Source organism: Eschrichtius robustus, chromosome 1, assembly GCF_028021215.1.
Source record: "Eschrichtius robustus isolate mEscRob2 chromosome 1, mEscRob2.pri, whole genome shotgun sequence".
Classification (NCBI taxonomy): domain Eukaryota; kingdom Metazoa; phylum Chordata; class Mammalia; order Artiodactyla; family Eschrichtiidae; genus Eschrichtius; species Eschrichtius robustus.
Window position 1 is genome coordinate 3465519 of NC_090824.1, and position 20701 is coordinate 3486219.

The window sequence follows — 20701 nt, forward strand, 5'->3', positions numbered from 1 at the left end:
GGCTTTGTCACTGTACCCCAGCTCCAACGGCGACTTCTGCACTTCTGTCCTGGGGTGGGGGGAGTCACAGGGACCGTTTGGCAGATAAAGGAACTGAGGGGCTTGGGTCACAGCCCGCCTGCTGGGAGGCCGAGGTCATCGCAGTGACGGGACGGAGCAACTTGATCCTGGACCTGCCCCCAGCGACCTTTCGGTAACAGCACCGGTGAGGACAGCGAGGCCCCAGTAAGAAGGGGGTGGATCAGCGAGGATCCCAAACTCATAGTCTCAGCCACACGACTCTGTTCTCAGGACTTCAGTGTCTCTTCAGGAATAATTTTAAACATCATGGTTAGGGCTCAGATAATTCCATTTCTATACACTGTGTTCTGATTCACATTTGCCTACTCACAAAACAAGAGGTGGTCGTTAAAAGGTCATCTCTACTTTTTCCCATTAGAAAAGTAGAAAAATGACCTTACAGAGGGCTCAGCAAAGACGTGGCTGTGACGGACGGCAGGGTGGGTGCCCGGCCAGTGCTGAGTGAGGGACTTCCAGCCGGTATCCCTGGCGGGGCCACCCTGCCCCTAACCGTCGCCGGGCAGAGGTCAGAACCAGCTTGCCCAACACCACGGCTAAATTTAGCGTCATGATGAGCAGTAAAATTCACATGTTCTTTATTTAGTCCATATAATACACCATTTTTAGAGTTTTTTTTAAAATTAGATAAAAGAGCATATTAAATGGCAAGTGTATGAAGTTTCTCTTCATAAACAATGTCAAAACAAAAAGTTTTGAATTACAAAATGTTAAAAAATATGTAGGTACTTAACATTTCACTAAAGCATAAAGTTACAGATATTTTCTAAAGAAAAATAATTGTGCCACTTACCTATTTTTGCTGTTTCTATGAACTTTTTTTATTCTGTACATAGGACATTTTGTACAAAATATGAAGTCTACATTTTTATTACTCATTACCATAAAACAAAGGTACAATGTATGTACAACATTAAAAGGAAGCCATACTAAAGCTGCACTAAAAAGACACTCGGAATAGTGACATTTCTGATGTACAGATACATTTCAGAAAGAATGAAGATGCCAAACGCAGAACTTTATGAAGAAAAACAGTCACCAGTTTATTTTCAATGTAGTACTTCTGAAATCAATTTGGTACAGAATAAACAGTGTATCTATGTAATAATATGTCAGTTGAACAATTAGCACATGGAATCTGAGTACTAACTAGGAAAACTTTCATAGGCCAAAATATTAAATAATACTCTTGTCAAAGAAAATTAGTTTCTCTCAAAACTTTTTTCTTTTTTCTCCCTTTTTGGTGAATGTTTGTCTTCAATAAAGAGCAGAAGTAAAACCTAGACAAAAAGATGTTCTTATAGGCTGAGCTTTCCACATCACCCAAACACTGAGATTTTGCTTTTTCCCAAGGGCAAGAGGAGAGGCTTCCCAGAAACCTCTGTCACAAACATAACTGAGAACATCCAAATCAAGTGTATCTGAGAATCTATCAGCTAAAGACGGAAGTTCAAACAATGGTTTATCAAAATACATAAGACGCTGCTTTATACAATAAAAAGCACCCTTTTTCCCTCAAAAGGAGAAGGCATCTAAACTTTTTTTAAATGATAAATGTCATCATGGTAAAGTGGATGGATACTTGTCAAGTTTCTCAGGAAGTGTTCCTCCTCACAAAGCAGGCTTCTCCCCTTTCAGCTGGGGCAGCCTTCTAATTTAGTACTTGCTTTGAACACAAGAAATCCCCTCCCTCCAAATGATTTTCCTACAGGAAACAAGGAAATAAACATCATCAAAGGATTTAAGTGAAACCAACGGGCAGCAGGTACCACAGCTGCACAGGGAACCACGTCCGCTTCTCACAACGTCTGAGTGGATTCCCGAGACCTCAACTAAAAAACAGATCCTGAAAGAAGCCACGTTTTACCTTTGATGCATCAAGACATTTAACATCAAGTTATAGAATCTTATGCCAGAGACAGAAGAAACTAGAATCACTGGTTTAGAGCAGCAGTACGCATCTCAAATAGCTTTCAAGCAGGATAAGTAAGTCAAAATACTGGCCACCCGGAGAGAAATAAAGAACAAAGCATTAAGTTTAAAGATTTTTCTCCTCGTGCTGTTCCATCAAAAACAAAAAGCTTAATACATGCAAGGAAGTCTGAAATATTTAGCAGCATTGAAGACCGATGAAAACTCAAGACGCTGTATTTTCCTTATGAGGCATCTATTACGTGCGCTCTTTTCAACAGAAAGAGACTCCTTGGAAGCCGTCGCTGCTGCCTCCTCCACGAAGCCCTCAGGGCCACACTGTGGGGAGGGGGGGTGCCTGCCCACAGCGCTGTTTCTGCTACTTTTGCCCAAAGGCAGCGGTGGCCTGCATCAGGCCGAGAGCTGGCCTCACTCAAAATGATCTCGTCCTAATTTTCTACAAAATGTGGAATTCTCAGAGAATATAATTTTATTAATTGAAGAGCCTTGTTCAAGGGCAACAACGTGTAAGTAGAGAGAAATCATTCTGCAAAGAGTAAAACACGAACACGTCACTTTAAAATTCCAATTCCAGTCAAGAGAAAGCTCTTTCTAAAACAAATCTCTCCTACGAGCTCACTCCCGGGTCCTGGTCCTGGAACGCAGACTTGGCAATATGGCTTTAGCGATACACAGAAGCAGCAGGACGTGGTACGCATGGTATTGGTCAAAGTAAAGCAGTACCTTAGGAAAAGACAGCGGCCGGGGATTGTCGTGTCACTTTCCCAGTTGAGCTGTGTTGGAACGATGACAGCAAAGAACCACTTCAATGAGATTAAAAAACAAAAACAAACCAAAAAACCCCAGAAAGAAACTGCTGGCGTTAACAATCACGTGGAAACAATCTCAAGGGTTGTAAAGTCTTAAAAAATAGGTAATACTTTTTTAAAGTGCTCCTTTGATTTGAAAAACAATGATATTATCATTGGACCACCTATCTTAAATGATCGCAAATTCCATTTGGGGAGAACGTGAAGATGACGACTAGGGTGCTTTCCTTAGCTCTGATTTTGGAAAACCGGCTTACTTGGGACCGTGCAGGGGACACCATGGGTGGCACGTGGCCCTGGGTGGTCACCATTGTTTGAACTCCTAGTCTCGAGCTGAGGCGGAAGGATGTTATTGCCTACAGAACGGGGTTGGAGAAAGCTTTGACTCGAGTGTAACTGATTTGTATGGCACACAGAGCGTGTATTTTCTACAGATCGGAGCAGGACTGGCGCCCGCACGGCGTCGGGGCTAGCGCCCGTCCTGGGGGACCAGCTCCTCAGCGCGGCTGTGGGCCTCCAGGGCGCTCTTGGTGTGCAGGTCCTGGGGCAGCTCGGACTTGCGGCGCACCAGGGGCCGGTCCTTCTTCAGGTCCTTCTGTGCCTGGAATAAAAACGCACGGCGTTGGCTACAGACCCAGCGACCTGGAAGTGTGCTCGCTCTGCACTGAGCCAGCGGTGCCCACACTCAGCGCCTCCCTGGGGATTTGGAGCACACAAAGGGCGGGATGTCTCTTATCACCCTCATTAACCAAGAACGCCTCGTTTATTAAAAGTAACCCAAGGACGGCGTGCATAATATTGGCACTGTGGTCTTCTAAAATGCGTAGTTTCGTACAGAGCATTGAGTACCGCTATTTTGCAAATTCACCAGTTTTAGTAAATCCCATAAATGGTAAAATCTTCCTATTTCATAAAATGTTACCGAAGTCATTTTACGGCTATGTCCCTTGCAGAAGCATGTCAGGAAGTTGAAATTTCCCTTGGAGGTAAATAAAAAGAAAGAATGAATAACATATTTAAACTGGACTCGAAACCAATAAATAGCAGGTCTAAAACGTCTATCAAATTTGAAAAACGATACTTAAAATGAGAGGTATTAAATGGGTCATGTAGGGGGGAAAACCCTCTAGAATTCAGAAAAACTGTATTTAATTATTTGTATAAAATTTCCTAATATTAAGGGTAAGATATAAAAGACTCCCTTCTATATTCCATTTTTTTCCTAAAGTTAGGAAATTTTGGTTTTACTCAACAAAACAAAACGAAAACAAACACCCCAAAACAAAAAAACCCTACATGAATCCCTTTTTGCATGGGGATTTAGAGATCTGTGTCTGCAAAGAAAGGGGGGGGAGCCTGATATGGGGTGTTTATACACCGAAAGCGTCCATTTCCATGCATAATAGTTAAACAAGTTATTCGGTTTTGGAGTAGGGCCATTGCATCAATAGCAGTATCTCTGAAACAAAACAACAAGCCACCTAAATCACCTAGACACGACGTAGGTACCAGTAGGCTGCCCGTGCACGAGGAACTTGAACCAGAACCACGCCTTCCTTTCTGTTTAGTGTCTCCAGCAAAGGGGAGATTATATAAGAGAAGAAGTTACATTTGTGGTGGTGGTCAAACACCTACCAGAAGAAACCTGTATGAAGTCAACCACTTGACAACAGAAAGAACGTATCCCTAACCACTCCTTACAGCACCCAGCTTGCCAACATCGGTGGTACGACATGCAAAGTGTAATTCTCTTTGTGTTAATGAAACAGCCAAGGCCTTGCAGACACCATATATGAAAAGTGCACACTTTTGCAGAGCTAATATTTCTTAGGGTTCTTTGCAAATTTATCTCTGACAACCTCAATAATATCAAGGTTTGTAAGGAATTTTCTGTGACATCATTTTAGGATTATTTCTAGAACTGTTATTTGAATATTAACGTTCATTTATGGCAAAGGCAGGAATTCCGATTTCTTTCTCCTGGGAACTAGTGTAAGATGCCTTCAGGACAGCCCTGCGTGTCAGGAGACTATGGAGTCACCCACCCCCGTCCCCGAGGGGCTGCCTGTCACGGTCACAGTCCTTGTAAGAGTGGTCTCATCTGTGCAGCGTGTTTGCCTTCAACCCATGCAAAACTCAGAGGGAAATTCTACCCTGAATTTCATGTCCATTCCAGGCAGAGCTGTAAAACAAAGCAAAGCGAAGCAAAACAAAATCAAGCCTTTCAGATACTTGAAATATTTAATAAATGCCGCAACAGGCATTCCAAAGAGAAGAAACATTTTGATAGAAAATGCCTGGAACCAATAAATGTAAATTGAGAAGGCAAACATGACCCCGGAAGCTTCTGGAAGGACAGAGAGTGTGATGGACCCATCTGAGCCTTTCTGCATAGCCATTTAAAGCCAGTGTGTAAAGCAGAGAGCAATTTCACAAGCGACAAGGGGGAAAAAAAAAAATCAGAAAAAGGGGAGGCAGGAGAGTGGGACATCATGCAGACGGTCCCCCTAGACGAGTGACACTGGTGGAGGGATGCGTGGGCCGAGCATGCTGTCGACGGTGGGCAGACAAGACAGACGGACACGCTGCCCCAGACGCCCCTACGGAGACGCAAGCCGGAGAGAAACGGCCTCTGTCTGCAGCAGAATGGCAGCTCTGAAAGGCTAAATCTATACAGTAAATGGGAAAACAACATCGGGGTGGGTCATATCATACAGAAGAGTGCACGTTTTACTACTGAATTTAGGACAGAACTCATCAAAAATCTCTTGAGGGACCAGATTTCTTTGTCTTCACCATCACAAGCTGGAATGACAGGGAAAAAAGGGAAAATACTTCATGTACATAACATTGTCAGTGCTTTTCCTAAATATAAAAGCCTTAAATACACTTCTACGTATTGAGTAAGGAATACCTTCACTTCCCACCTTCCGTCTTTCTACACCTTCCTTAACTGCATGGTTGACACTGCTTTCCTCCCGACCGACTGTCAAAAATGAGAATTGTAAAACATTTTAAATGTCTCTGATATAAATGTCATTCACATGAACTTTACTAGTTTATTCTGGAGGTTCTATATAGGGTTACACAATTTTCTCAAAAGAAACCCAAATCATGGTTCTGACAGGTAAATATATAATTGAATTCCTCCACAAAATTCCAACCAAGTACATTCCACTAGCATTAGGGTCTCCTCTCCTGGATTCTCCGGCAACACTGTCATTTACCTCACGTGCATCCTGAGCCCACATTCGAATCATTTCAAAGAAATGCGGGATTATTTTGATATTTGGGGGAAATTCAATTGATCCACAGAAATCTACAGTAAGTCTTGAAATGGGGTCGTGTTAGTCTTCCAACTTTATTCTTTTTTCAGAGTTATTTCGGCTATTCTAGGTCCTTCGCATTTCCATATGAATTTTAGAATTAACTGGTCAATGCCTTTACAAAAAAGAAAAGTGCCTGTTGGGATTCTGACTGGATTGCTTTAATTTTGGGGGAGAACTGACGTCTTAATAGCATGGAGTCTTCCAACCCAGGAATGTGATCTGTAGAAATCTAAAGGTTATGAGTAGGGGGATAATTTTTGTACGAATGTCAATTACACAGAAAACTCAGTCATACAGTCTAATTTCAAAAGTCATGAAAACAAACCAGCAAACTAAAAGAGTTCTCCAAGCAATGTCCTGTCTACACATGGTGTCTCAGGACTAACGAGTAGATGACTACAGAGGCTGCTTCCTCCGTAACTCCTGCAGGGAAGGAGACACGCCCTCCTCCAAGGGCCGCTGGAAGATCGGCCACCACGGAGATACTAGAGCTGACTTTCAGAGGCAGTCTTACTCAAGATGAGAATGCTATTTTAATTTGCGTTCTTCATCTCCTACAGAGTGGGCCCTAAATCAGAAACAGGTCCATAGATTATGTAATTATGTAATACGTTCATTACATTTTGGGCATAGTCTATTCTTTTCCTAGCTTTAGTTATCAAGTCAAAGGATGTACCTACCAAAAAGAAAAATCCTCCAACCCTAAAAATATTTAATGTGTAAAGACTGGCTTGTAAGACCTCAGTTTCCTTTTCTATGTTGTATGGCCTGAGTGACCTTAAGACTAGCGTGTGGTCACAAACCCACGGGCAGGCTCGCTGGTAGGAGGGGCCCTGATTTTGATTTCCTCTGACCGCCTGCAGTAACGAGGCCAGTGCTCACGTCTTTAGCCCACCTGAAGCCAAAAAATCAAAATGGTAATCAAAGAGGTGGCCTCAAATTCCTTTCCAAGTTTAAAAAAAAAATTAAGAAGTAAGAAAATTAACACCCCAGAGAGAGAGAAAAAGATAAAAGATTTTCATGTTTTTTATTCAATCTGTTCATTGCTAAGAATATGGTGAGGAAATTATGGAATCCAACTGGATTAAGTAGAAAACGAGTTACTGATGCTCTTGCACTGTATGTTTAGTGTCTGCGTCCACCTGCCTTTATCTTAACCTGAGGCCAAGAGCTAGCCGGGCAGGAAGAGGCAAGGATGGGCCAGTGCAGGTGCTTTACTCTGGAAGCACCAAGAAAAAGGCATCTGGCCCGGCGCTGCCTGGTCGGAAGACGATGCCAGCCACATATGTAATTCCAGATTTTCTAGTAGCCACATTGAAAAAGTGAAAAGCAACTGATGAAATTTATTTTAATAATATTTAAAAAATTTAACCCAGTATATCCAAAATACTATCATTTTAACATGTTATCAGTAACAGAAAATTATGAAGGAGATGCTTCTAGGTCCTTTCCTCACACGAAGCCTGGCAGTTCCCGTGTGTGTTTTGGGCTGCAGCGCAGCTCAGTGCAGACGGCCACATGTCACGTGTGCCTCAGGGCTGCCGTGTTGGGCAGTGCAGTCTGCGTGGTCTAGAGCCTGTGCTCTTGGTAATGCCTCATCCTGTCTGATCAGGTGGGGAATACAATTTACTTGAGTTAAAAACAAGTAGGTTAAAAAAAAAACCCTCTCTGTTTGAGCTCAGAATGACACTATCATCTAGAAACCATCTGCATTCAGTATGCAGTTGTAATTTTAGCCTAACTTGTTAACTTTTCAGAATTGTAGTGCTGGATGTCTTTAGGTATTCTTAGCTCAAAGGGGATTAAAGTTTCAGAGTCAGAAAGGGCCATATCCCCAAATCCAGTTAGCACTTTATCAACTGCAAGGGTTGAGAACAGGAGGTACAGTCAGAGACCTACAGCAACTGAAAGGCCCCTTATACGCGGGAACTCCACCCACTACCCTCTTTAAAGCCTAAATCGTAAAGGTTCCCCATTTAGTGATAGGGGCCTTTCTTTGGATCGGTGGTGATCTAAGTATGCATCTCCACAAAGTGGAAACAGAACCACTTGAGTGTGGGTATTGCATGAGGGTCCTGACAGAGCCCTGACCCTGGCACAGGCCTGCGAGGCAGTGTGACCCTGCTGTTGACAGGATGAGGGCTCTGCCTGACGTCCTGGGGCCCGGGGGCCGGCAGTAACTCTGTGGAGAAGTAAGAGGGGACGCCTCTGGGCCAGAGCAGAAGTCGCAAGGGGGCAGAGGGAGCAGAGAGGGAAGACGTTACCGCAAACCTTTGAGTCTTTGCTCTCGTTAACATTTGACTGCAGTTAAGAATTGGGATTATTACTGTTAAAGTAAATGAAGAAACACATTTCAGGCACATACTTGATCCTTAAAAACTGTTTCTACTAATTTGATCTAAGATATATGGATGAAACGTTTCCTGTAAGATTACCACCATGTAATTTTTCGCTTTAGCTTACACAGGAGGCACTGCTGTCTATCACATCACTAAAATCACAGGCACGTCTTAAGCAAGTCTCTAAGGAGCGCACCCAGCTTAGCTCTGTGCACTTTTACCTGGCGAGCCTCTTTGTTCACTGTCTTTCTCAGCATCTGCACATCTTCAAATAAAGGCCCATCTGTCTCCACTGCCACCGGAAGGCTCATGGCGCTCGCTTGACTACACACTGCGTACTGCAATGCAAAGCGCGGAGTCACTCTCGGTCAGGTCAGCGCTCAGGGCTCGGCTCCAGGGCTCCTGGCCCAAGCCACCCCCGCGGCCCCTCCTGAAGGGAGCCCACGTGCAGGGAAGTGCTCCCTGCACGGCCTACACCTGCAGCGCCTGGCCCCGGGCGTCGCCTCATTCCAGACTGTCCCAGCCCCTTGCTGGGCAACACCCCGCCCTGGAGCCTCCGGCCTGCTGACTCCCCGTGAGCCTGGATCTGGTCACAGGAACGCTTCCCGTGGAAACCTCCACCTCCAGCCCCCAACCTCTGCACACAGCCTTGCCCTCCTCTATTTGCGCCCTCGCTCCTGGTCCTCATTTTCTCGGCATTTTCCAAACTCGCCTAAACCCCATCACTGATCCCACCCTTTTACTCACACCCTCTCTGCTCTCCTCCCAAACGACACAACCCCAATCGGTCCCACAGCTCGCATCTCACTCTGCAACCCCGTGGCCGGCCCTGCAGGAGGCCTGGTACGCCCACGTGTCAGTGGGGTCCCCTTGGCTCCCTCTCCTGTTCCCCACGGGGCGCCCTGGGACTCCACTCCCTTCGGGTTCTGGGCCAGGTCCGGCTCTGCTCTGAGCAAGATGGGTTTCTGACTTTGTTTCCGTGAGTGGGACGTGGGGATGAGATCACGTCAGAGGTGGGTGGGATGGCGCAGGTGAGCTAAGGTACACGGAATGCCCTGACTGTCCTCAGCATTTGGCGTCCACACTCTGCGCGTCTGCCGCGAGCTGGGCGCTATTCCAAGTACGGCCTGTAAAGTGTGTGCTATGATCCCACTTGGCTGACGGGACCGCTGAGGTACCTACGCTAACCGCGGGGCCCCAGGCCAGTAAAGGGGGAGCTGGGGTTCCGAGCTGCAGCCTCGCACCCCTTCCCCCAGGCCCTGTGCCCGGCTCGTGCCCTCCTGGCCACAGCGAGCCCCTCTGCCTGGGCTGGGGACCCGGCACCCCCCCCCCCCCCCCCCCCCGCCCCGCCTGGCTCACCACCTCCCTCCCGCCAGGCGAGCAACCAGGAGGGCCGCTCAGCTCTCAGCAGCCCCTCCTCCTCCTGACCGCTCGGCTCGCCCCCGCGGCTCTGGGCCTCGCCTCTCCGACGGGACGCCGGGCACGAGGCCGTGGGTGACCGCTCTGTGGCCACGCGCTGGCCACAGTCGTCCCTGAAGCTCCCCTTCCCTGGCCTGTGGCGCCGGCCGCCCCGGCCCCTCGCTCCTCTGTCACTGCTGGGACGACAGTCTGTGCCCCTCCTCATGCCCCGAGGTCTCGCTGACCCTCGCCCGCGCCCCCGCCCCGGTGGCCGCCTGGCCCAGCCCCTCCACCACCCTGGGAAACGCGCCGCTCCCTCGCGGGAGCCACACCCTTGGCTCCGTTTCCTCCACACGATGGGCACCCAGGCCCCCGCGGCACCCTGAGCCTGCCACCCCTGTCAGCCCGTCCAGCAGTGTCATCTCCACACGTCTCCCCAGGAGCCCCCGAGCGTCGGAAGAGCTTTCTGAGCGCAAGCCTGCCGAGGCCACTGGCTCTGGATGACACTGTGACACCTGCACACTGCTTTGGGCATAAAATCCACGGGTCCTGCCCCCTCTCCAGCTTTGTCCCTGACACAGACCACACCCACCCTCCCCCATGACTGACGCTCCGTCTACGAACAGTTGGGTTTCCCAGTCGCCCCTTCCCCTGCCTTGAGCCCCTGGCTGGTTAAGCCCCTTGGTGAGCCTCTAAGAGGTTGGCTCCACCTCCAGGGGGCCCAGCACTCTTGGGGGCTAAGGTCCCGGCGCCGTGGGGACACCTTGCCGTGGCCACGCTACCCTCCGGCCTTCCTTTACGTGTCTCCCTCTAAAGGCGCGACCAGGCCTCTCGCCAGCACTGCCAGCACAACCCCCAGCGTGTGCTACCATCTGACCGTCTGGACTGGATTCTCTCTGCTTCCATCTGGCTCGCCTCCTTGACACCTGGGGCCGTGTCTCATTCTCATTTCTGTATCCTGGGAAAGCGCTACCGTTTGGGACGCGCAGCTGGCACTCATCTGCCAAGAGAGGTGGTGACCCGCTGGGCGCAGGGAGCTGGGGCCTGCACGGCGCCTTGGCGCCTTGCCCTCCGGGGCTCAGCTGGGCGGGGCAGACGGAGCAGAGACGCTGCAGGGCTCGGGAGGTGGTGCGGGGATGGTTTTTAACCAGCATTTCAGCTTGCGGCCACGCCAAGAGAACACCAGCGCTCTACACGGACCCTGCCAGCGGCCGTGCCTAGAGCAGTGCGGGCTCTGAGGCCCTGCTGGGGCTCAGGGCAAAGAAAAGTACACACAAGGATGCTACAGAATGTCTATAGGAAATCAGTGTCACTAGCAGGCTGGGGGGCAGAGGATTCTCACTAGGAATAAAAACCTTCCCGAGGCTGAAGTTTCTCAACAGGTGAAATAAGGAACGCACATTTCCCTAGAGAGGCTGATCTCCCAAAGGAAAGGGAGGCAACCGGACTCTGTGCCCTGGGCCGCCTATGGCATCGTCTTGTCATTGCAAAGGGGCAGAAACACTGAGCCAGAGCCACACTTAAAATTCACAGAAGTGCCTTGTCTTCGTTTCACATGATCCCCACAAAAGGGAGACGGGAGTAAAACTGTTATATGGTCTCTTTGGGTGGATTAGGAAAAAGCACATTTATGTTAGAAATCTTCACTATTTCATGACTTTAAAAAAATTAAATCACATCTGACATTAAGAAACCCCAGCTGAAACTGCCACAACTGCTAAAACAAACGCAACCCAAATCCTGAAGGACCACAGCTTTCCAAATCCCAACCAGCCTAAACGGGGACCTGCTTTCACATCTCCAAGCAGATGAAAGACTTAGCCTGTGAAAACACAAGGCAGCATCAGGAAGACTTCTAGGTACACGCCAGTGAACAGAGTGAGGGATTGGGAACCCACCTAAAATAAGGAAGCTATTAAATCATTTCTCAGGACGGCAGATTTGAGATGGGGAATCGGGCTTCAAAAACCCACCTACATGTTTTCGTTACGGAAGTAGCACGCAAGCTGTATTACCCACAACACTATTTACTTTTTGCTGCTGTTGTAAATAGCAAGCAACGACTAGAACTTAGAAAGGACTCTCGAGAGAGAGAGTGAACAGCGGGTACCAAGGCCCTCATTTCCAGCTTTGAGATATTAGCCCACGAAGTACTTTCCGTTTCAGACACTGCCCGGGGGACTGGAGCATGCGGACAGGACCTGCTGGGGTGTGGTCACAGACGGTTTTCACACGCAGACGCGAGCAGGACGGCGCTCAGGTCAGAGCGCCACAGCACAATGCAGGGGTGAGCGCAGGCAAAGCCCACCACTCTCAGGCTGTGGCCCGAGACATTTTAAAACAGAGCAGCCAAAGGAATACAAATGTGATGGAAGAACATTTAGGAGAAGTTCAGAAAAAGAGAAATGAGGACAATATATATTTTAGAAGGAACATGTGTTACAGCACAGCAGTGAAACCAGGCCACCTTTGCTAATACAATCACAGCCAGCTCTTCGTTTGTAATGTAAGGCTTTATGCGATTTTCTATGAGATTATTCCTATTTTCCAGGTAGAATAAATAAAGTTAGACCCTCTGATCTGTATACAGTTGACATGTTTTTCAAGGGTGTTGATCTCAAGGGTGTGTGTGACGGGGTCCTTGACGACCCTGATTGGGACCCGTCTGCCCTCGGCATGGGGCCGTCTGAACAGAGCAAGATGGCCTGGGTGGGCCCCGTCGGGCAGGGTCCATCCACCCACACTGCCCCAGACGTATGATTTTACTGTGTCCTACAACAAACGTACTGTGTCCTACAACAAACGTCAGTCAGTATTTTAACCTCACGTTCAACATAAATTCTATTCTTAAAAGTACATACTCATAGCTATCTACCTAAATTAACTACTACACAGTTTCACATGCTATTTTCACATAAAATAGCATTTCTGTGTAAAAGCATGGAATAAAAATGGTTAGAAAAACGCCAGTTACTTGTTTCAGGTGGCATCAAGGACATACACTTAAGGACGTCGTTCAATTTTCCTATGGTCTGTGTCTTGATTATAGTTTTAGCAGAGGGAATACAAGTCAGTATGTTGTTATATAGGTAAAGTACATACTTTTAACTCTGTATTCATGTATCACTTTTTATTAAACATCAGAGAGATCTAAAACCCACATGGCAACTGAGATAATAATGATTTATGCATACCTCTCACCAAAGAAAATAAATAGATAGCTTGTAATCTGGTTCACCGTATTGAACCTTTCAGGATTTCAGGGGTAGCCGAGCAGTTTTCCTCAGAAAGTAAAATCTTTTCTGGGGAGCTGAGGACAGCCTGAGAATTCTTAGCGTGGCAAATGATTTTCAGTGATAATCGGACAGGCACATAGCATCAGAAAGAACGTCTGTCGGGACACGGCTCCAACCCCCAGTCCCCGGGGGTCAGCCCGAGGTAATGCATCGGGGGACACTGCTTCAGTGCTGGCAGTTCCAGAAGACACATCATTGGCACCCACCTGCCAGGGCGTGCTGGGATGGGAGAAAGGATTAGCGGCTAAGATGACAGAAGTCGGTCAACTTTTAACGAGAAAGGCTCAGCCTGCAGAAACCTCATTTGAGGAAAGAGGACACTGACTTCATACTTAATCTATTTCAAATCTAATTTCTTTTCCTTTAGAGTTAATTTGATATTAAAAAGAAAGGAAAATATTGTTTGAACTACAGCATCTATGACATCTGAGAAAGCAAATTACAACCTTGGCCCAAAACAGAGCTTGTATCCTTACTTTCTTTTTACCACAGTATGTTCATAAGGTTCATATCTTATTTAAAAAGCATCATAATAAAAAAAATGTCAATTCTGTGGTAAAAACCTTTGTGGGGCAAAATAAGTACTTGTACAAAAGTTGAAAAGTATTTTTATTGCAGATATTTTCATATACAGTGTTAGTGAAATTGATTTCCCTCCCCTCTCACGATGAATCCACACTCCTATCTCATAAAAACATTCAAGTTACACCCTAGACGTTTTCATGTTACTCTCTTTTTTAGTACCTGGGGGTTTGCTTTGGCTAGGTTTTCTATTTTAACCCACGCTTCTTCTCGTTCTTTCATTTTTAGCTTCTCTCTGAAAAATAGTAAAATGTCATTGGTGTTAGAGAAACGAATCAAATTCAAGAGAGAAAACGTTAAGGGGGAACGTGGGCAGCAACACAACACCTATTTCCCCTTTGTCACTGTCTGGTCTTATTCCACGTACGTCACAGTGGTGACCACAAGGTACATAAAGGGGAAAAAAGAAGAAACTGGGCTTAGAGGAAAAGAGTTAAAAATATACATACGCCAAAATTTTAACATGTCTAAGAATTTAAGCTCTTAGAAACACTTGCACAAGCACATCTCTGTCTCCTTCCTTCCCCTTGTTTTGTTGCTTCGTCACAGGACATATACGATTTTGGTGAGAAGCTTACATACCCATGAAAAGTGAGACCACACCTCAGCGTGAAGGAACCAGGTGAAGACGTCCTTACAGAGGCACAGCCTGTAGATCCACACCAACAAGGCGCATGACCTTCAGTACATTACTTATCGTGGGACCAACTCTTTTTTTTTAATCCAGTAAATGTGCTACATGATCTGTAAGGTCCCTTTCAGAAATGTGATGTTCCATGAAAGAGGATGTGCCGTTAGAAAAGCCCCGACGTTCACATATTTCACACCTGAACACTGCGTTCGGCTGAGGCAGGAATGGGCCAGGCAGCCTGAAGGTTTAAAGAGCCCACAGCCGGCTCCCGGCGCCCCTTCCTGCTCCATTTGTCATTTGTCATTTGTCATTCAGTGTGTCCCTCACACACTGTCTCTTACTCATTTGTATTTTGCTGTCTTTCTCTTTCCACACCACCCAGAATGTAAACTCCATAAGGGCAAGGGTTTTTGTTTGTTTTATCCACTGCTGTGTTGCCAGAACCCGTAACGGGGCCTTGCACATAGGTGAACACACACTGTCTCAGGAATGAACATGGCGCTTCGTTATATATGTACTGTAATTTGAATTACATTCATTCAAAGTTTATCTCCCTCGGCCAGCTTCCAGTGACAGAGCATCCAATCTGCCCACGTCCACACCTGCCTCTGAAGATGTGATTTTGATAATTAGTGAATCAAACTGTTACTAGCACAGCCTAGGGACAGAGGCATCTAGCCCAGTGGTCCCCAACCTTTTTGGCACCAGGGACCGGATTCGTGGAAGACAATTTTCCTATGGCCTCGGGGGTGGGGGAGGGGATGGTTCAGCTGGGAATGCGAGCGATGGGGCGCGATGGGGAGCGATGGGGCGCGATGGGGTGCGGCAGAGGAAGCTCCTCTCGCCCGCCGCTCACCTCCTGCCGTGCGGCCTGGTTCCTAACCGGGGTTGGGGACCCCTGATCTAGCCTGTCCCTGGACAGATGTGGGTTCTGAAGTCCTCACAGCGTGAGAGCAGGGCCCTGGTTTTGTGAGGGACTCTGGCACTAGATTCCAGAGAATGCCCGAATTTATGGAGATCAACAAATTAGAACAATAGAGCTACGCTGGATGAAGGTTCCTGCTCTTTCATATAAACCTTACAGGATACAGTTCAAATTCCTGCCTGATAAACATGAAAAATTACTACACATTATCGCCTTTAAGTGTCCCCTAGGAAAAGCAAAGATCCTGAAAGTTAAATTCGTGACTATACATGCACTTTTTGCAATGATTAAACTAGTAGCATAACGGAGAGAACAGCTAACCTTTTTTTTTTTCTGGCTGCGCTGTGCGGCTTGCAGGGTCTTAGTTCCCCGACCAGGGATTGAAGCTGGGGCCACCGCAGTGAAAGCGCTGAGTCCTAACCACTGGGCCGCCACGGAATTCCCAGAGAATAGCTAACTTTAGACACGTGTTCTTTGAAAATAAGTTATCGTAACAAAGTTTCAATTTGCTTTCCAAGTACAAAAGGGCTGATTTTGCTTTAAAGTGAAGAATAACTTTTTAGGACCAACTAGTGGGAGAGGTTTATTCAGGATTAAGGAAAAACAAATCCTTGACAGAATAACTTTTGAAAGGAGCAACTTACTTCAGTTTCTCTGCTTTAAACTGCTGGGTGCAGTCATCAAATAGCTTTTGGTTCATCTCCATGAAGAGTTTCAGTGCATTGTATATCAAGCCGTGTATTGTCCTGTAACGAAAGCTTCGTGTCGAAACTCAGAATGCTTCACCTTTTTTGATCCGTCTCCCTCCCCTCCTGCCACCACAGACTGTTTCCTCTCCCAACTTAATCAGCCCATTTCAATGGCCCACATTTCACAGGTACCAGCTCAGCAGAGACGATGCCACGGATGACACGGCACCCGTACTGACTGCTGAGGTCTCGGGAGATGACCACTGAGTGTATCAGTCTGTTCATCCTCAGTAAGTGAGAGAACAAAGGAGAGAAGCAGGGGCAGATGTCAAGATTCCTAGTGGTGTTTAGGTTACCTGCTCTTCTCTCTGGCTCCCCAGGGTGAGTGTCAGCAGGGCTCCGGGGCCCCCGCGTGTGGGGTGGCCACTGTGCCCCTGCAGGGACTGAGCCCTGAGGTTGTGACAGCCTTTAACTGTCCCGGAGGGAACTTAAGAGGCGGCCCGGAATATACTGCTCCCGACCCCGCCGGGGATGAGGTGGGGGGTGGGGAGTGAGGCAATACGCCCTACGTGGGCTCGACACGGGGATAAGGACGTGAACGGAAGGCCAAGATACAGCCCACACTTCTGCTTGACTACAGCCCACAAAGAAGTCAGCATCTTGGTTTTTAACGGATATTCAGGCTTGGATTCAATCGTAATTGAAGTATCAGCAAAATATGCAAAATTTAACAACGGCCTGATTGGACAGCAGCCAGCTCTCTCTTACTTGTTCCAGTGGGTCTTTGAGTTGCGGTACAAGGATGGAAACATGATGGGCAGAATCTTTGCTGCGTTGTCGCTGATGAGACTCATGATGTACTCGTTATTCCAGTAATACAGCGCTCGCTCTGCCACCTGAAAGACGGAGGGCATGACTGTTGTCTGTGATGATTAAAGCGTTCCATTACACATGTAAAGAGGGAAATGAATTATACTGGATTGGAAAATTATTATTTCTACAAATTAAAATACTCTAGACTGTAACCCTGAAGAGCCTTCAACATTTCGAAAGGCAGATGATTTCCTGTCTGTCAAGATCACTGTCACTCATTTTTTCATGAGCTCAATGAACGTTTCCGCTAGACATGGGCTAGATGCCGAGGAGACAAGTCAGACGAGTTCGTTTTACCTATCCGTCAGCCGTCCACCACCCATCTATGACGCGTCTACACCACGCGCAGTGCTGTCTGGCACCGAGGATTCTGCAGTGAACCAGGAGAGGCAGAAATCCTTGCTTTCATGGAGCTTATGTTCTATGGGGGTAAACAAATGACGGGCGAATTGTCTGACTTAACTACAAGTGTTAAGTCGTGTGGCGAACGGCAGCAGGGGAGGGTAGGGAGTGCTGGCGTGTGTGCGGAAACGTGGCCTCCGCTTAGAATGGGTGGCGGCGGAGCCTGTCCCTGCAGAGGCACTTGAGGGAGGGGACGTGAGATGACAGCAGGGAGGGCAGCAAGGCGGGTAACACGGGAGGGGCGGAGGCCACCGAGGCGGCCAGTTCTGAAACCGCCGGCAACGCAGATGTGGATGTCACCTGGGGCCGTGCTGACACATCTCCCCTCTCCCGCTGGGCTGCCGACTCCCTGGTGACTGTGAGGTTTTGCTCCTTTTGTGCCTAGATTTCTACCTTGTGCACGATGAGTTCACAACAAATACCGTCTCAACGATACAAAAAGATGGGGTCCCCAGTATGTTAAAAGGAGGCAGACAGGCTGGAAAAGCCACTGGGGATGATGACCTTTGAAAGGGGCTCGGAAGGTGTGAGGAATAAATCAGGAAAAGTGGGAAGTGGCATGACCGAGGCACCTCTCACACAGGAATGCGGAAGGGACAAAAATCAGAACCATTACTGTTTTTTAAAGGGTAAAGGGACACAAACTCATATATGTCAGAAATGAAGAGCTTATGGAGGGCGGGAACGCAAAGCTAAACAGTTTTATATTCTCCGTAAGCATCCATCACTCAAGTTGTGGAGAATAAGGTTGTGTGCGTCTGGGAACCCAGTGAACATAGAGACAGAGGTCGTTTACAGAGAAGCTGTCTTTAATTACTCTTATTGAGAAACACGTTTTCAGTGACAAGGGGGGACGAGGGGCTAGAGTGTATTTTTTGTAGAGCTGAAGTCTCACGATCTTACTCTGAAATACACTGAAGCAAAAGCTTGAATATTACCTTCAAATTACCCGAGAAGCAAAACATGACCAGCTACACACTGCGACCTACCAGCTCCAAAGGGAAGTGACACGAGCCCACCGTCTCCGGGCCACATACCTGGAAGTGGGGACTGGAGACACACTTGGCCAACTGCCGGAAGAGAGGCTCCATGATCTTCACAAACTCTGACGGTTCAATGACGTCTAGAATCTCTTCTAGTTCATTTAGGAACATGACTTCTTTTGGGCTGTGAGTCTTTGGCCAGTACTTGAGAAGCGCCATCACCACCTACAGAAGAGACAGCACACAGTGTGACGCCCTCTGTTTCTTCATTAAGGTGTCCCCTCCGCAAAGCCACAAGATGAGGTGGTGCTTTTTTCCTTGTAGAAGGAACAGTGATTCAGTAAATCAGAATGTGGGTTTTTTATAATTAGAGAGGTAGGTTTAATTTTATATACTTTAGAATCACAGTTTTAATTTATGTGACCCACTCTGATTAACTACCATCTCAGTAAGAGTCAGATCCTTAAAAAAAAAAAAAAAAAAAAAAAAAAAAGAGGCAGGTAGGAGAGTTCAGAGAGAACAAGACCAGTGGAGAAACACAGAGCATGTGAATTCATATATATATCTTAGCGTGGAGACATATACACAGAGGCACAATCGGTTTCTCTCTCAAATTCACTGACTGTTCGTATACATTTGTACACAAACATACATACATAGTGTGTGTACACAGTGTTTTCAGTCGTGCTAAAACACATCGGAAAGAGAGACGTCAAGCACTGATGTCAGCAAGCCCTCTGTGTGTGGCCACGGGCTGGTGCCCACCCCTCGGTGCCCCAGAGCCCTCATCAAAGACTGGGGGCACGAAGACCCTCGCCCTGGGGCTGCTGAGAAGACTTTATTACTAGACCCACGCACGTGCCCGAGGAGTTGCTGGCCGCAGCGAGCGGGTGGCAGCGGGCCTTGGCTGGGGCCCCACCCAGAGCAGGCCTGTGAAGCCGTCCAGTTGGGCGGCAGCAGCTTCCTGGCTGGTGAGTGTTGGGCGTCGTGTTCCCTGCCCACCAGACGGGCAGTTTCTGCCGGGCAACCTTTCTGTTATCGTGTTCCTGCAGTTCCCAAATTTCCTACCAGTAAAGGTTCTTCACCCAAAATATCAGAATTGGAACGCAGATTAACAATACCCCCTAAGAGTTTAGCTACCTAATAATACCCCTAAGAGTTCAGCTACCTAAAATAGTATAATGAGCCAAAACATTTACGTACGTATATGTAAAGCACATATACATACTTGCACACCTAACTGTACAACTGCAACCTGTTACTTAAAGGAGCTGTTTAGCCTTATCACAGCGATTTCTGGACCCATCATCCCGGCCCCCAGCCTCAGGTCTGCTGTGAAAATCACTGCAAATGCTCATGCTTTCAGACTGGCTGGTGGTTTCCATTCACTGGTCATTTCTGGCTCCGCAGATCATGCCAACTGTGCCCCCAGGCCAGCCTGTGAGGCCTCACCGCAGTTAAAAACAAGGGGCTTTTCAACGACATTCATTTAGGGTAATTCTGTCTTGATGCTTCTGACCTTCAGGCTCCTGGATAATCTTTTATATTTTTACACTTTATAAAACTCCAAAATTTACTTTAAAAGTGCTCCTAGTTTTGAAGTCGGACGTAAAAATTTATGACACAACTGTCTTTAAAGAGAGATTATTGGACTTCCCTGGTGGCGCAGTGGTTAAGAATCCGCCTGCCAATGCAGGGGACACGGGTTTGAGCCCTGGTCCGGGAAGATCCCACATGCTGCGGAGCAACTAAGCCCATGTGCCACAACTACTAAGCCTGCGCTCTAGAGCCTGCGAGCCACAACTACTGAGCCCATGTGCCGCAACTATTGAAGTCCGCGCGCCTAGAGCCCATGCTCTGCAACAAGAGAAGCCACCGCAACGAGAAGCCCGCGCACCGCAACGAAGAGTAGCCCCCGCTCACCACAACTAGAGAAAGCCCACGAGCAGCAATGAAGACCCAACGCAGCCAAAAAATAAATAAATTAATTAATTAAAAAAAAATAAAGAGAGATTATTTTTAAAAAAGCATCATTTAATGATTTTCCTACTTTTTGCTCAAAACCATTTAACAGAGGTTTGGGCACCTACTATACTCTGTGTATTGGAATCACTTTTAAGAACACAGCAGATGCAAATCACTTCACAAATCCACCATTCCTTGTCATTTGGCAAATGGAATTTTATTAGGAGAAACACATTAAGCTGTGAACTATAGGACACAATTGATTTAGCCGTTCAATGTCTCTGGAAAAGGTATTATTTCTGGAATCAGAGGTATACGCTGGGCTCACTTTTCACGCTATTTGGAATGACCTATGACCAATACCCAACGTTTCAGCTGCTTCCGAGGGTGCCGGCGTTTGGCAGAGTGGGAGTCTGCTTGGGGAATGCTAATCTGAGCCAACAGTGGCTGTTTGCTGCTGGGCGCACTTC

The 20701-nt window shown here is 47.3% G+C and overlaps 1 protein-coding gene across 6 annotated transcripts in view; it reads right to left on the reverse strand.

The window, feature by feature from the left end:
* Positions 1-866: 866 nt before the first annotated feature.
* PPP2R5C (protein phosphatase 2 regulatory subunit B'gamma) overlaps positions 867-20701 on the reverse strand; it is a 133127-nt gene continuing 113292 nt past the window's right edge. For 3 of the 6 annotated variants that reach the window (XM_068540440.1, XM_068540431.1, XM_068540458.1), the window contains 6 exons: positions 18321-18491; positions 16777-16904; positions 15964-16065; positions 13926-13998; positions 8709-8825; positions 867-3420 (listed from right to left, as the gene is read on the reverse strand). In XM_068540440.1, the coding sequence (XP_068396541.1) occupies positions 3289-3420; positions 8709-8825; positions 13926-13998; positions 15964-16065; positions 16777-16904; positions 18321-18491 (723 nt within the window). In that variant the 3' untranslated portion in view covers positions 867-3288. Of the gene's footprint in view, positions 3421-8708; positions 8826-13081; positions 13401-13925; positions 13999-15963; positions 16066-16776; positions 16905-18320; positions 18492-20701 lie in introns of those variants that run through there. The other 3 variants (XM_068540449.1, XM_068540476.1, XM_068540467.1) reach the window with 2 other exon arrangements.